Consider the following 16,813-nt stretch of genomic DNA (forward strand, 5'->3'; position numbering starts at 1 on the left):
AAAATAACACGTTAAACTTTAAAATTCCATTTTTTTCAGGTCAAATAATGAGTGACTGGGTCGAAAAACCAGGTTCCCTCTATTGATAGTTTCCGAAACTCAATGCGAAAAACAAACGAATCATCAAATAAAACAAGAAGTGTTTAGCAAGGATATAGAGCAAGAAGTTCCAGCAACCCAATGGACGATACCCATATCGGTGCTCACTTCCAAATGCCTATGTGGAGTAAGAAATAAATGATTTATTTTTTAAGTTACATATTTTTCTCTCTACTTTAAAGTAGTACTGTTAGAAAAAAATTACCAATGCGGTTACTAGCGAAATAATAGCAAAATATCATATCTTTGCCTTCTACTTTAAATAGAACCAGTAGAAAATTCTAGGCTTTACTTGTTTTTGAGATTACACATTTTTGTCCTGTACTTTAAAATAGTTCCGGTAAAAAGTTTGAAATTTTACTTATTTTTGAGATGACACACGTTTGCCTTTGCTTTAAATAGTACTGGTAAAAATTGAAAATATGACTGTTTATCTTGTCTTAGCATAATAACACATATTTTGATCTCTATTTAAAATAGTACCGGAAAAAATTTTCAAAATTCCTCGTTTTTGAGATTACACATTTTTGCGCTCAACTTTAAAATAGTAGTTGGTAAAAAATGTCAAACTTATTTCTCAGATAACAAATTTATTGTCTTCCACGCTAAAAAATTGACAATGTTGCCGTTTATTTTGTGATAGCAAAGCCACAAATTTTTTGCCTCTACTTGAAAATAGCAGTAGGTAAAAATGTCAAAATGATTTCTCAGATAGCAAATTTTTTACCCTCCACGTTAAAATATGGACAATGGGACGTTTATTTCATGATAGCAAAGTCAAACATTCTTGCCCTCTACTTTAAAATAGTACATGAATTTTCCTAACATTAAGAACACATCTTTTGCTCTCGATTTCAATAACAAATAAACAATAAATTTACAATTGACTTATGGTAATAGCGAAGTCGCACGTGTTTACCCTCTACTTTAAAATAGCATCATTAAAAAAATCTAATATTTACTTTTTTTTAAAAAAATACACCTCTTTAGTCCTTACTTAAAATAGTAGCAGATAAAAAATTGCAAACTTTACTTATTTCTCAGATAACACATTTTTGCCCTCTACTTTAAAAGAGTACATGTAAAAATTTCCAACATTGAGAACACATCTTTTGCTGTCGACTTCAAAAAGTATATTTTAAAACTTGCCAATTGGCTTATCGTGATAGCAATGTTTTGCCCTCTACTTTAAAATAGTACTGGGTAATATTTTATACTTTTTTTTAATTTTTACTTATCTTTAGTCCTCTACTTTAAATACTACTGTTAAAAAATTACATATTTTTTGCCCTCTACTTTAAAATAATATCATTAAAATAATCTAATTTTTACATTTTGCAGAGATTACACATCTTTAGTCCTTACTTTAAAATAGTAGTAGGTTAAAATTCCAAACTTTACTTATTTCAAATTACACAAGTTTGCCCTCTACTTAAAATAGCATTGTTATAAAAATCACAATGTAGCTGTTAATCTCCTGACAGCGATGTCGTCCAATTTCATTCTTGTAGTAACATATGTACTTTAAAATAGTTTCGGTAAAAAATACCATATTTAATATATTCAGATATCATACACTAAATAATGTGCTCGGAACGAAACAAAATAAAAAATAAAATACTTTTGGTAAAAAATTGCCAAAATTTAGGGCCATATCTGGTCACACATATTTTGTCCTGTACTTTATAATATTTTATAGATTGCAGAATAAAAAAAAAAATAAAAAAAAAAAAACTTTAAAATAGTAATAGGTAGAAAATTCTAAACTTTATTTATTTCTCAGATACCACATTTTTAACTACCCGTAGGGTAAGTTATTGTAATGGACCGAAAATCAAAATTGAAAATTTTACATTTCTCGACGTTTTGAAGGTTTCTGAACATTTTGGCATACCTCAAAAAAAATGGATGTGTGTGCGTGTGTGTGTGTGTATGTATGGATACAAATTTCCAGTCACGTTTTCGGGCGCACGGATCAACCAATTTGAATGTTTCAAAAAATATTCGATTCCTATTGATAGGGAGAAGAGCTGATTAGTTTTTGGCAAAGGCAGGTCCAGCCGTTTCGGAGTACGGAGCAAGAGTGCAGGAATTAGAAATCGTTTTTTGAGAGAACGGAGTATCCGATTTGAATGATCTAAAAAACATTCAATTAGTAATGATTAAGAGAAGTGTTTATTAGTTTTTGGCAAAGGCAGGCCTAGCCGTTTCAAAGATACGGAGCAAAATATGTAAAAAATTGCAGTTTTTGAGAGAATTTAGCGTCCGATTTTAATGATTCAAAGAACTTGTCTTAACAAAATAATTAATTTCAACTTTGCAATTCAGTTTATATAATCCTTTTAAATATTAGACAATTTTACAATATTAATAATAATCAATTTGAAAAAATTCAGTATTCTTCGAACATTTCGTTACGTTACGAGAAGTTTCGGCAATTTGCGTTAAGGCACGATGCCATACACTCAACTAGTTTGCATTCTAGATCACACATGTCTTGCCCTCTACTTTAAAATAGTATCGTTGAAAAATATCATACTTTACTTGTTTTTGATGATATTTTGATAGTAAACTTTTAAGACCCTAGTATAATTTTTTTTCTAGTCAACTACCTCCACATTGATGAATTGTCCCACAACGTCTGTGACTATTGATGATATGACACCATGTGATTGGGTGAAATTAAATGCAGGATCGATGGAGTATTATAGGGTCTTATATCCTCCAGAAATGCTGAGAAAATTTAATCAACCCATCGAAGATCTATCTATGCCAGTTTTGGACAGAATTGGTTTGTTGGGCGATTTGCATGCCATGGCCGAAACTGGCAGAAGAACCATGGAAGAGGTAAATTTAGTAAATCATCAAGTTAAAGGCTAAATACTAGGGTTTGTCGGTTTTAAAAACCGGTTTTCGGGCGAAAATATATGGAATTCGAGAATCGGTTTTTTAGTGAAAAAAAAATCGATTTTCACTGTATAAATGGAAAATGACAAATATAGCCAAATATAAAAGATAGATGAAAGCGTTTTGATACTTGATATCATATCGGTTCAATAGCATTTGATATCTTATCAGTCTGCAATGGTTCCCAGTAAGATTTTGTATATATTAATTACAATTTTTTTACCAGTGTATATATTAAATTAAATCAGTGTGACTTATTCTTGAAGAAGTAACTTCCTCTACTCAAACTTTAAAAAAAGAGTTTTAAACCCTAGAAGCCACAAATTAAAAAACAAATAACTTAGAATTATTATATCAGGCTTTAAAAACAAGCATAATTTGGTCGCAAGTATGAGAGTATTTTCTATTTTAGGAAATTTTGTGAGCAATCAAAGGACTAAGTAGCAATTCGATAGACGTTCTCAGTTTTTTTGAAAACATATTTTATTAAACAAAAAAACTATTAGAATGTTTAAAATTAATTAATTAAAATTACTCGGAATAGACAATAACCGCCGAGTTTAGCTTAATTGTTTTTAAAACTAAACTTGATATTAACAAGTATGTATCAACATATACATTTTTTTTAATTTAACGCATTTTTTTTATTTAAAAATGTATTATTTTTATTTATTCTAAAACTTTACTTTCACTGTCATAACAATATTTTCATTCTTACATGTGAAAATGATGCATGAAAAACGAATAGTTATTTTCAAAGTTATTTAATCAAGATAAACTATTATTTTTTAGTTCTACTAATTAAAATTAAAATAAATTTGTTTACTATGTATAAAATTGAACAATAGATAAATTCAGATAAATACTGCTCCGAATCACACTAAATTTGCGGATAAATTACAGAATATTCGAGCAAAAATTGATTTTTTATATAAAATTCGAAAACCGTTTTTTTAGTAAAATTAAAATTCGAAATCCGGTTTTCTGAAATGTCGGTTTTTGTATAAACCCTACTAAATACCACTTCCACCTATTTTTTTCTAGTTTTTGAAATTTTTATGCGTCTTCCAAAACGAAGACAACAACAATGTTTGGAAGTCGATTTCAACTATTTTGGGCAAAGTAGGCAGCATAATTTCATATACGGATCTAAAGTGCGAATTTAGGGATTTCGTGCTGAATTTATGTTGCAAAATCAGGAAAAAAGTTTGTTTCGATTCGCCGACTTGCGACCAGGCGAGTGCTTGTCTGAAAAATGCGATTTTGCAACTTTTGGTCGAATTTGAGGACGAGGAAACTATTCAGGAAGGAAAACGGAGGTAAGGGTAGTATATATACTAGCTGACCCGGCAAACGTTGTTTTGCTAAGTAAGGTATATTCTAAACAATTTCTAGAGAATCAAAAATATTAACACTTTAAGTGTAGAAGGATGTGTTGTTTGAATGTCATATACAATGAGGTATTATAAAAACAATAAAGCCCCCATTAGTTTGTCTATATTTTGTCATTACAATCAAACTGGAAGATTTAAACACTTTCTATAGAAAACATAGTATGATCTAATCCAAGTCTTTTTTGGTCTTTCGACTTATTGATTACGTTTCAAGTTTTTCAGATTCTTTTTGATTCTGCATTTTGTGTATAATTGTAAATCATACTACTGAGCTTATACAAAATTTTCAAATTTCTGCGAGGGGATTTAGAAAATGAATTAAGTATTTCTTCTTTGACTTGCTTTTTGAAAAGTTTCGAGTAACATTCTATGAATTAAAGTAAATTTAATAAAAGTATATATGTAGAGTAGGGCGAGGCACAAAGGTCCAATTTGACTTTGAGCAAATATTAAATATATTTTAAGAACCAAACCAATTATATCACAACAAATAACACATTTCAAACGAACAATTATCTGACTACGTTCAGGAAAACTGCCAGCCACTTCATCATTGTAGAAATGTGCTTTTTTATGTTTTTCAAAAATGTTTTAACTAGACCTTTTTACCCTATAGGCGGGGTCTCTTGAAACGGGCAGGTGGTTTATTATAATTTTAAACGTATTTTAAAAAATAATTACATTTTTAACCAATGCCAAAAAACCAATGGAAGAAATTACTTTTATTATGGATTTTCAAAGATTACCATTTATCTCCCTCATTTCAAAGATTACCGTTTTCAAATCTAGGTTATAGCTGGTTATACATCTTTTTCCCTCTACCTTCAAATATTGTTGTTAGACAATGCTTAACCTTACTGATTTTTGACACATCGGTGGTGGACCTTTTTGACCCCGGACCTTCATATATTACTTTCTATTCTTCGATAAATTCTGGGAAATTATAACTGGGAAAATGTTATTCGACAAAATGTCCCTTTGATCGATACCAAATTTAGGTTCTGAATTTAAATAACATAAATAAAAAATAATATAATCTAGCAAATGTTTTATAAATACCAATGAGTATATAATTATACAAATGAGATCCTTCAGAGCGCCGTGTTTGAGAAAAATATGCCAAAAAGTGCATTTTCATATTAACATTTCAAAAAAGTTAATACTTTGAGTTTCTATCAACACTTTGCGGCCCGTTTACTAACGTTTTTGTATATGAATAAAGCTACAAACAAAACTACTTACTACAATTTAATCATAATTAGATAATATTCACATAAAACATCCTATTAAAAGTAATTGAACATCATCGGTCAAAAACGTTTGACATTTGACGTATTAGCCGCCTTCCATTGTTTTATTTAAATTACGCTTCTACAAAAATTTTCAAATTAGAAATGTAAAGTTTCTATGCGATTTTGAAATAATATCTCACTTTTCCGACCAACTCTGGATTGGCACGAATTTTTCAAGACTAAGACTGGCCAAATCGGTTTAATCATTTTCGAGTTTTACCGAATCATTTGATCACAGCTCCATTTTTATATATAAGATATATATATATATATATATATATATATATATATATATATATATGAATAATTATTCTTTTCAGATTCTGTGACCACATAAGTGGAAAGCGCCAACTGGCCCCTGATATATTTCTTATATCCCTGATGACAGTCATGAAAGAAGCTGATGTTGGCACATTTCAAAAAGTTCTCAAATTGCAAGATCAGGCAAAATCGTTTTTGACACAGCTAAGGTAGTATACAAACCAAACCAAACCAAATTTTGCCAATTATTAATCCATATATATCTATTTCTAGAATCCAAGTATCCCTTGGATATGCCCAAAATGAAGAAGTGATTCAAAAAGTCCTGGATTACGTCATCAGTGGTAAAGTTGAGGCTTTTGTAGTTCCAATTATTCTTAATAACATCACAAAAACACCAAGTGGACGTAGTCAGTCCTGGAAATTTTTAAAGGACAACCAGCAAAAAATTGCTGAAACCTATAAGGGCCAGAACCGATTAGGTAAGTAACTTATAAAAGATAAAGAAGTTATTGCAATTTTATTTGTTTTTGCACTCCATAGAGCGGCGACACTCGTAGGGTAATTATGTGAATGAAAAATTTTTCACTTCTCGACGTTTCGAAGGTTTCTGAACATTTTGGCATACCTCAGAAAAAATTGATGTGCGTGTGTGTGTTTTGTATGTCCGCATTTTTTCGTTCACGTTTTCGGGCGCACGGATCAACCGATTTGAATGGTTTAAAAAACATTCGATTCCTATTGATAGGGAGATGTGCTGATTAGTTTTTGGCAATGGCAGGTCCAGCCGTTACGGAGATACAAAGCAAAGAGTGCAGAAAATACAAATCAAGTTTTTGAGAAAACGGAGTATCGGATATGAATGATCTAAAAAACATTCAATTTGTAATGATTAGAAGAAGAGGTGATTAGTTTTTCGCAAAGACAGGTTCCGCCATTTCGAAGATACAGAGCTAAATGTGGAAAAAAATGGCAGTTTTTGAGTGATCTAAGCGTCCGATTTGAATGATCTAAAAAACGTTCTGCTTGTATTGACAAAACAATTCCTTTTGAGGATAAAAAATTATAACATCCTTTTGTATTTTCCATAAAATATTTTTGTAATTTTAGATTAAAAATTCAAAAAATTACCCAGGCTAAGCACAGTCTAAGCGCTACTCTGGTGCAAATGTTTACTCAAGTGCGTTTAGACTGGAGCACTTTTTCAATTTATGTGAAAACTATTGAAAAATGTGAAAATGCCGCCAAGCTAAGCACAGTACAAGTGAAAATATCACACAGATTTATTTGTAAATGCGTTTAGACTGTAACTATACGGGAGCACTTTTTCAATTTTGTGTAAATTAGGCAGCTATTTTTTTTGAAATTGAATTCGAAATGAAATGACGATTGTTAATGTTCTGGAGATAAATTGATTTATAATTTACATATGATTTGCTCAGATACAACGAGATAGCAAAAATAGTGAATGTTACAGTATTTGTAATAATATATTTGAAAATGTTTAAAATTTCTCGAATATTTCATTACGGTGCGAAAAGTTCCAGCAATTTGCCTTAAGACACGATGCCATACCAATAGTTTATTATTGTTCTTTTTCTTTTTTGCAGGAATAATAGTATCAACATTAATTAGTAAATACGCATGTGGTTCAAAAGCAAATGAAATCGAGGAACATTTTAAGGAAAATCCGATGCCTGAAGCAGCAGCTGCAATTGCTGCAGCAGTTGAAGCAATTCGAGCAAGGTCAAAGGCTGTTAAGAAACACTACGAAGGACTTGCGAAATATTTTAAGAAGAAATGAAAATTGAGCCTCAAAGCAAATATTATAATTTTTTTTAATGTATGAGGCTGTAAAGAAGTGAATTGGTTTTACAAAAAATATTTTACATATGTTTATAAACGTTCAATATTAGCAAGTTTTTCATTATAATAAGTTTAATATATAGTAAATAACTATGCATATATTTACGTTTTTGAACATTTTGGCAAACATTAGAAAAAATGGATAGATGTGTGTGTGCATGAGTACGGATATAAATTTTCGTCGAGAATTTTCAATGAAACTCTTCTGGCAAGCAAACGATAATGTAATTTCTAAGAACATGTTTTTGCAGAAAAAGGGCTCTACTGACGAGCAAACTAAAATTTCTTTAGAAATATTTTTATAAAAAAGAGACTCTACTGACGAGCAAACTAGAACTCCTTAGAAAATATTTATGCAGAAAAAGGACTCTACTGACGAGCAACCTAAATTAAAAAAAAAATTAAATATTTATACAAAAAATGAGTAGGAATTATTTTTATAAGGAAGGGACTCTACTGACGAGCAACCTAAAAACAATTATTTGTTTGACAATTATTTTTTCAATTTCTGTCCTGAATTTATTATGACATTAAAAATTTGACGTAAAGTTGTCACTTTGACGTAAATACAATTCACAAAAATGAAATTTTCAAAATTTTTGTGAACTACAGAAAATAAATCTCTTCAACAACAAATGATTTTAATTTTACTTAAACTTATTTTTTGAAAATGTTAATCTCGATTCCTTGAAAATAAAATTGCATCTCAAAAATGGCTGAAGAGTCAGAAAGACTTTCGACAAATGTTGTACCTGAACATTATGTTTTGGAATTGGATTTAGATCCAAGTGTTTCTGGTTATACAGGAAAAGTTACAATTAACTTGAAGGTAATAATATTTATACATTTGATAATCCTTCTTAAATGTTGTACCAAAAATAAGCTCAAAACTACTTTATTTTTGGTATAATAAATCAATGATGCACATTAATAGGTAATTCGATATCTGATAACCATAAAGAATTACAAATCACTATTTATTTATCACAAGTTTATTTATATATGAAGATCTTTTACAAAAACATCTATAAATAAAAAGTTTAAAAAATCTGCTTTACCAAATTAATTGTTTGAATTGCAGTTCAACTTATATCGGAGATACTTGCCAAAATTTAATCAAACGACTTCAATAACACAAAACAGTTCGCAAAATCACTTTAAAACACAATATAGATTTTTCAGTCACATTTTGAAGGAAATTTATTCAAAAGACGTATCTGTGAAGGATTTTTTATAATTATTTATAACAAAAATGTTATAAAGAAGTGCAATGACTTGAATTTCATACGCAAAAAAAAACTGTTATCCATTTTTATTTTTTATTTTTTTTAATTTTACAGATAAAACAGCAAACAAACTGTGTGATCCTAAGTTGTCTAGGAATAAATATCAAAAAAGCAACAATAAGCCACTGCAATGGTAAATTATCAAATAAATAATTTATTACTAATAATTTATTAATTAAATTATTATTTTTAAGGAAAGGAGTGTTCGGACAATATATCCTTCCAAGAAAAAGACGAAAGAGCAACTATACAATTCAAAAAATGCATTCCCAAAGGAAATGCATGTTTGATCCTAGAATTTGGCAGAGAATTTCACGAAATTTCAGCAATTTGCAAATCAACATTTGATACTTGCAAAGGGTAATAAATGAAAAATATTGCGGAGCCAAGTCTGTCGTAAAATAGACCAAAGTTACGCTGCGTTTTTCATATAAAATAGCACTAAAAACTGTTCGAATGCGATGTGGTTATTGTACAGGCAGGCGCTTTGGATAGAAAATCTAACACAAAAAATACACTAATGTCAAAAAAAAATCTTATTATAAGTGCATCTTTGTGATGTGTCATTAACATATAAGTAAACTTAAATTTTATACAACCACAGAAACTTTTGCAAGTTTTTAGTACCATTTATATGAGAAAACGCCATGTAACATAGTTTAATTTACTGCACCATGAATTCAGTTTTTTTATTTTATTAAATATTTTTTCCCTTAGGACGAAAACATACGTCATAAGTCATTTTGAGCCCAACAGGGCTCGTGAAGCTTTTCCTTGTTTTGATGAACCGGCTTTGAAGGCAACTTTTGACATTGTTATGAAAGTTCCTGAAAATTTGATGGCCTTGTCTAATATGGATGTCCGAGAAGAAGAGGTGACTTGCCTTAAGGCCAAATGCCACTTACACCTAACTTGATAAAAGATAAATTACTTCCAAACAGAGATTTTCGCGTGCACACTATAAAGAATGATTTAGTATAATTACCTAATTTATCAAAAATCGTTTTCTACTAGTCGAGACCTTTCAAATGATATCCCACATGCCATAAAAGTGACCATCAAGAAAATTTGAAGTAAAACTTCTTTAAGCTCGTCTACTACAAATTTGTAAAAAGAGTATATTTGTGAACACAAATTGCATAAACAAATTTTAAACCTTGATTATTAAGAAAAAATCAATAAATTTTAATATTCTAAAATTTTTGCATTATGTATATAACGTTTTTATTACAATATAATCATTTTTTTGTAAAAATCGCATTCTACTCATTGAGACCTTTCAAACGATACCCCACATGCCATGAAAGTGCCAACAAAAATTTTTGAAGTAAAACTTCTTTAGACTCCTATGCTACAAATTGTGAAAAGTGTACATTTTGTGGACACAAATAACATAAAACAGTTTTATACCTCAATTATTAAGAAAAAAAACAATAAAATTAACATTCTAATATTTTTTGCAATATGTATATAACTTTTTTATTACAACATAATCATTTTTCATAAAAATCGCATTCTACTCGTCGAGACCTTTCAAACGATACCCAACATGCCATAAAAGTAACCATAAAAAATTTTTGAAGTAAAACTTCTTTAAGCTCGTTTACTAGAAACTCGTTAAAAGCGTATATTGAATATCTGAATCTTGATTCTTTTTGATCAGAACGTCCATGCAACTTTCCTCAAGGCAAAATGCCACTTACAACTAGTTTTAGTACTTAAAAATTATATGTTTTAGGTAAAATGTGGTTGCAAAACTGTTTGTTTCAACACAACCCCTAAAATGTCAACTTATTTACTGGCATTTTCGGTCGGAGAGTTTGAGTATATTGAAAGTCAAACAGAAGTGGTACTAAGGTAATTATAATTAAAAAAATATATACAAAAATGGTTTTTGGAATTTAATTTTAAATCTAGCTAAAATTCTAAAGCTCACTTATATACTTGAAATAAATAATTTTAACTTTGCAATTTAGTTTATATAATTCTGAGAAATATGAGATAAGGTCCTTACATTCTAACTTCGCTTTATCAAGTTTTGTTTATTTATGTAAACATACTTAAACATGGTCGTGCAATTCATAAGCTCTTACATTTTGTCTATAAAATACGAATAACAAAAATTACAGTATTCATAATAATCTATTTGAAAACATTTAAATTTCCTCAATTTTTTTTGCAGGTAAGGGTCTATACGCCCCCAGGGATGAAAAAATATGGTCAATTCGGCCTTGAAGTGGCAGTAAAAGGTTTAGATATTTTTTCGAAACTTTTTGACGAACCTTATTCGTTGCCAAAATTGGATTTGGTGGTTACCAAAAATTTTGCGAGTGGTGCCATGGAGAATTGGGGACACATTTCATTTGGGTAAAAAATTATAATTTATAAAAAAAAATTGGTAAAAGTTTCAGCAAGGTACCAAAATTTCCAGTAATTTTATTTTTAAAATGTTTGTGATATCCAAAATTTGATTTAATAAAGGTCAGATTATAAAATTTCAATCGTTATATAATAGATGAATGCTATAGCATCCACGTCAAGTTTTGTGCTTCTATTTCCCGTAATTTGTATACCCAAGATAGTTAGTGACTAAGGGAAAAGATAAGATAATACAAAAATTCTATTATCATATTTTAATCGATATATACTAGATGAATGCTATAGCATCCACGTCAAGGATTAAGCTTCTATTTTCCGCTTGCGCATTAGTGACTTCGGGCAAAGATAAGATAATACGAAAATACTATTATCATATTTTAATCGTTATAAACTTAGATCAATGCCACAGCATCCACGTCAAGTATTACGGAAAAGATAAGATAATACGAAAATACTATCATCGTATTTTAATTGTTATATATTAGATGAATGCTATAGCATCCACGACAAGTTTTGTGCTTCTATTTCCCACAATTTGAATGATCCAAGGTAATTAGTAACTACTAGAATAGCCAAGATAATACAGAAATACTATTATGATATTTTAATCGATATATACTAGATGAATGCTATAGCATCCACGTCAAATTAGTGACTATGGAAAATGATGCATTTTCAACTGAGAAGTAACCTTGCACGTTCGTGCCCAATAAAAGTGTAATTAGTCAGAATGTCACATTTTAATAATTGTATACTAGATGAATGCTATAGCATCCACGTCAAGTATTGCCTTTGTATTTTTCGCAATTTCTTGGCCAAATTGTATTGTATGCAGCAAATTAGTAACTAATACGAAAATACTTAAATAATCAATTAGGCACCTCCTTAACAAGTTTGATAATTACAAAAACGTAATGTAAATTCCAAGTAATTGTCCTCAAAATTTGGATGCTATAGCATTCACGCCATTCTACATCCCACTAAAAGTGAATGCTATAGCATTCACTTTATATATATTTCATTACAGAGATATGTCTATGATATTCAACAAAAATGAAACTCCAACAGTTTGGAAATCGTCAATATCAGGAACCGTTATTCACGAATTGGCACATTTGTGGTTCGGAGATCTTGTCACCATGAATTGGTAAATAAAACAGAGAACTAGTTGTAAGTGGCATTTGGCCTCAAGGCAAGTTGCATAAACTTCCCCCGATACGTGTAAATAACCAACTCAATCAATAAGAATTGCGATACAGGCATTTAATATTTAGTGAGTTTATAGAAAACGAGCTTAAAGAAGTTTTACTTCAAAAATTTTTGGTGGCTATTTTTATGCCATGTGGGGTATCGTTTGAAAGGTCTCGATGAGTAGAATACGATTTTCGCAAAAAAATTATCAAATTGTAATGAAAACGTTATACACATAATGCAAAAAATATTATAATGTTAAAATGTATTGCTTTTTTTCCTAATATTTGACGTTAACGTTTTTATATGATTCTTGTCTACAACATATACAATTTTCACAAAGTAGTAGCAGAGGAATCTAAAAAAGTTTTACTTCAAATTTTTTGTAGGTATCCAATTTGCTATTTGTAATATATAAAATTGACTTTGGATTTTTAATATTTATTAGAATTTTAAAGTATATAGAGTTGCTGTAGGGCATCATGATGTTAGACAGTATTATACATTATTTAATTTTGTACAAATTTGCCAAATATTTTATCAAAATCAGACTAACCGTTCAAAAGTTACAAGACATTTAATAAATTTACAAACAATTTGATGGATCAAATTAGGGGTCAAAACGTTTTAACTTAGATATGTCGTGTTGGGTATCATTTGAAAGGTCTCGACGAACTGAATTCAAATATAAAATTGACTTTCGAATTTTCATTAAAATTAGGATTTTGAAGTATATAGAGTAGCTGTAGGGCATTATGATGTTAGACAGTATTATACATTATTTTATTTTGTACAAATTTGCCGAATATTTTATCAAAATCAGATTTACCGTTCAAAAGCTACAAGACATTTTATAAATTTACAAACAGTCTGATGGATCAAATGAGGGATCAAAACGTTCTACCTCAAATATGTCGTGTGGGGTATCATTTGAAAGGTCTCGACGAACTCAATTCAAATATGAAATCGACTTTGGATTTTTCATTTTATTTGGGATTTTAAAGTATATAGAGTAGCTGTAGGGCATTATGATGTTAGACAATCTTATAGGCTATTAAATTTTGTACAAATTTGCCGAATATTTTATCAAAATCACATTTACCGTTCAAAAGTTGCAAGACATTTTATAAATTTACAAACATTCTGATGGGTCAAATGAGGGGTCAAAACGTTTTTCCTCAAAAATGTCGTGTGGGGTATCATTTGAAAGGTCTTTTTTAATAGATTCCGAATACTAAAATAGGTTTTTAAAAATGTCTAAACTTTGATGATTTTTTGTTATAATACAACCGCTTATCATAAGCCTGTAATATTTTAGTATGACAAAATCATACAAATTGTAAATTTTTTTACAGGTGGAGTGATTTGTGGCTAAACGAAGGCTTTGCTTCATTCTACTCCGTTCTTGGAAAATATCGAATACTTCCTGAAATTGACCCTTGGAACGGATTTTTGCTGCACTTTTACGCAGCCATGGCTGCAGATGAGATGCCTGGAGCTGCACCAATCGTTCGAAAAGTAAGAAATTTACGTTTCGATTAAATGTTTAAATTTAATTAGACATAAAAAAGTCTATTACCAGAATTTTTTAAATAACCTTTATCCCAGGTTGGTTCAACTTCTGATGCCCAAGCAATGTTCAACGCCTCCAGCTACTCCAAAGGTGCAACCATAATTCGGATGCTTAGAAATTATTTGGAGGAAGATTATTCTAAGGGCATTAAAAATTATATACAAAAATATAAATTTCGAAGTGCTGGAACAGCAGATTTGTGGAAGGCTTTGGAAGAAGCCAGTGGAAAACCAATAGGTAACTAGTGGTGTATGGCATCGTGCCTCAAGGCAAATTGCTAAAACTCCCGTACCGTAATGAAATACTCGAAAATTTGAACGTTTTTAAATATATTAATACAAATACGGTAACTTTCATTATTTTTGCTATCTTGTTATATCTGAGCAAATCAAATGTAAATCATAAATCATAAATCAATTTATCTCCAGAACATTAACAATTGTCATTTCATTTCGAATTCAATTTCAAAAGAAAAATAGTTGCCTAATTTACACTAAATTGAAAAATTGCTCCCGTATAGTCATAGTCTAAACGCATTTGCAAATAATTCTGTGCGACATTTTCACTTGTACTGTGCTTAGCTTGGCGGCATTTTCACATTTTTTAATAGTTTTCGCAAAATTGGAAAATTGCTCCATTACATAAACAGTCTAAACGCACTTGGGTAAACATTCGTACCAGAGTGGCGCTTAGACTGTGCTTAGCCTGGGTCATTTTTTGAATTTTTAATCGTTCTTTTCTGAATGTTCTAGCATTTACTAGTTAATAGAGTTCTTTAATTAATTATTAAAACATTTTTATTGAATATTTTTATTCCTTTGCGGTTTTTTTAAACTATCAAAAAATAATTTTCGATTAAAAAAGGACTCTACTGATGAGCAAAAGCGAGAAAATTAAAAAGAGAACTAAAATATTCAAAAAAGGACTCTACTGACGAGCAAAAAGTGCAAAAAGTACAAAAATAAATAAGGACTCTACTAACGAGCACATGCTACAAAATTTAAAAAAGGACTCTACTGATACTGATACTGATACTGATATATTTAATCAAAGAGCTCTACTGACGAGCAAATGACAAAAAATATAACAGGGAGTCTACTGACGAGTAAAAGAGTAGAAAATTATATATAAAAAACTCTACTAAGAAGAAATGGCTAGAATATTTAAAAAAAGGACTCTACTGACAAGCAAAATGTAGAGTTGATGAAAGGATTGTACTGACGAGCATAAAATGGATAATTTAAAAAAACATCTTCTGATGATGAGCAAATGTTACAAAATTAAAAAAAAAGACTTTGCTGACGAGCAAAAGACAGAAAACTATTAAAAAGACTGTACTGACAAGCAAAAGATGAAAAATTATTGAAGAGACTCTACTGTCGAGCAAAATATAGAAAGTAAAAAAAATGTAATAATTGTTTATCCTCAAAAGCAATTGTTTTGTCAATACAAGCAGAAAGTTTTTTAGATCATTCAAATCGGACGCTTAGTTCACTCAAAAACTGCCATTTTTGCACCTTTAGCTCTGTATCTTCGAAATGGCGGGGCCTGTCTTTGCCAAAAACTAATCACCTCTTCTTCCAATCATTATAAATTGAATACTTTTTAGATCATTCAGATCCAATACTCCGTTCTCTCAAAAATTCGATTTGTATTTTCTGCACTCTTGGCTCCGTATCACCGTAACGGCTGGATCTGCCTTTGCGAAAAACTAATCAGCATATCTCCCTATCAATAGGAATCGAATGTTTTTTAATTTATTCATATCGACTGATCCGTGCGCCCAAAAACGTGGACGAAATAATGCGGACATACAAAACACACACACACACACATACACACATCCATTTTTTCTGAGGTATGCCAAAATGTTCAAAAACCTTCAAACGTCGAGAAATGCAAAAATTTTCATTTTCGATTTTCGGCCCATTACTATAACTACCCTACGGGAAGTTAAGAATACAAGCAGTCAATGAATGTATGTTAATTTTAATTATATGAAGTTCTTCAAACACAATTATTACATGATGATTGAAGTTGTGAAAACAATATTTGTTTAGGCGCTGTTCAACATAATCCACTGTGTGAAATTAGAATATTATAGAATTTATTAATCAGCAATTACTTCATTTGTTAAATAAAGGTTCAAGTCCTAAATGCTAATTACAATGACAAACCGATCATGTCATATTTGAAGTATGACTTCAATTACATTATTGTTTTTAAATATTATACATATTTTTAATGCTATTATAAATATATAATTTATAATTTATCATTATATAAATGTGTATAATGGCCGACACTAATAAATGTGTGCATCACGAGTGTTACCTACCATATTTCTGATAGACATTATTTAAAATTGTTATATGACGTATTTATTTTTACTTAAATGCCATCATGTACAGTAGCAAATAAGTTTTACTTCAACCCCCTGTGAACCTTTTACGCTCTCTTTTTTTCAGGTTGCATGATGAATGCTTGGGTAAACCAACCGGGTTACCCTTTGTTGACAGTATCAGAAACGCATTGTGGAACCACAAGAACCATTAATATAAAACA

At 30.0% G+C, this 16,813-nt stretch overlaps 1 protein-coding gene across 1 annotated transcript; it reads left to right on the forward strand.

Annotated features, from left to right (window-relative positions):
- The first annotated feature begins 8,531 nt into the window (after positions 1-8,531).
- Positions 8,532-14,493, forward strand: LOC113386512 (puromycin-sensitive aminopeptidase-like). Its single transcript, XM_026624292.1, has 8 exons — positions 8,532-8,648; positions 9,160-9,238; positions 9,300-9,465; positions 9,823-9,979; positions 11,288-11,472; positions 12,512-12,631; positions 14,031-14,193; positions 14,284-14,493. The coding sequence occupies exons 1-8, from the start codon at positions 8,532-8,534 to the stop codon at positions 14,491-14,493; spliced, it is 1,197 nt and encodes a 398-aa protein (XP_026480077.1).
- Positions 14,494-16,813: the final 2,320 nt, after the last annotated feature.

The sequence above is a fragment of the Ctenocephalides felis genome, unplaced genomic scaffold, assembly GCF_003426905.1.
Source record: "Ctenocephalides felis isolate EL2017-DRISC unplaced genomic scaffold, ASM342690v1 CF-g0.4_SCAFFOLD_03571, whole genome shotgun sequence".
Taxonomy (NCBI): Eukaryota; Metazoa; Arthropoda; class Insecta; order Siphonaptera; family Pulicidae; genus Ctenocephalides; species Ctenocephalides felis.

Bases quoted from the DNA above. Each gene is read 5' to 3' on its own strand.
- LOC113386512 (XM_026624292.1), top strand. From the start codon at position 8,532: ATGGCTGAAGAGTCAGAAAGACTTTCGACAAATGTTGTACCTGAACAT. The intron at 9,239-9,299 runs GTAAATTATCAA...ATTATTTTTAAG, and splicing joins AACAATAAGCCACTGCAATG to GAAAGGAGTGTTCGGACAAT. The intron at 12,632-14,030 runs GTAAATAAAACA...ATTTTTTTACAG, and splicing joins GATCTTGTCACCATGAATTG to GTGGAGTGATTTGTGGCTAA.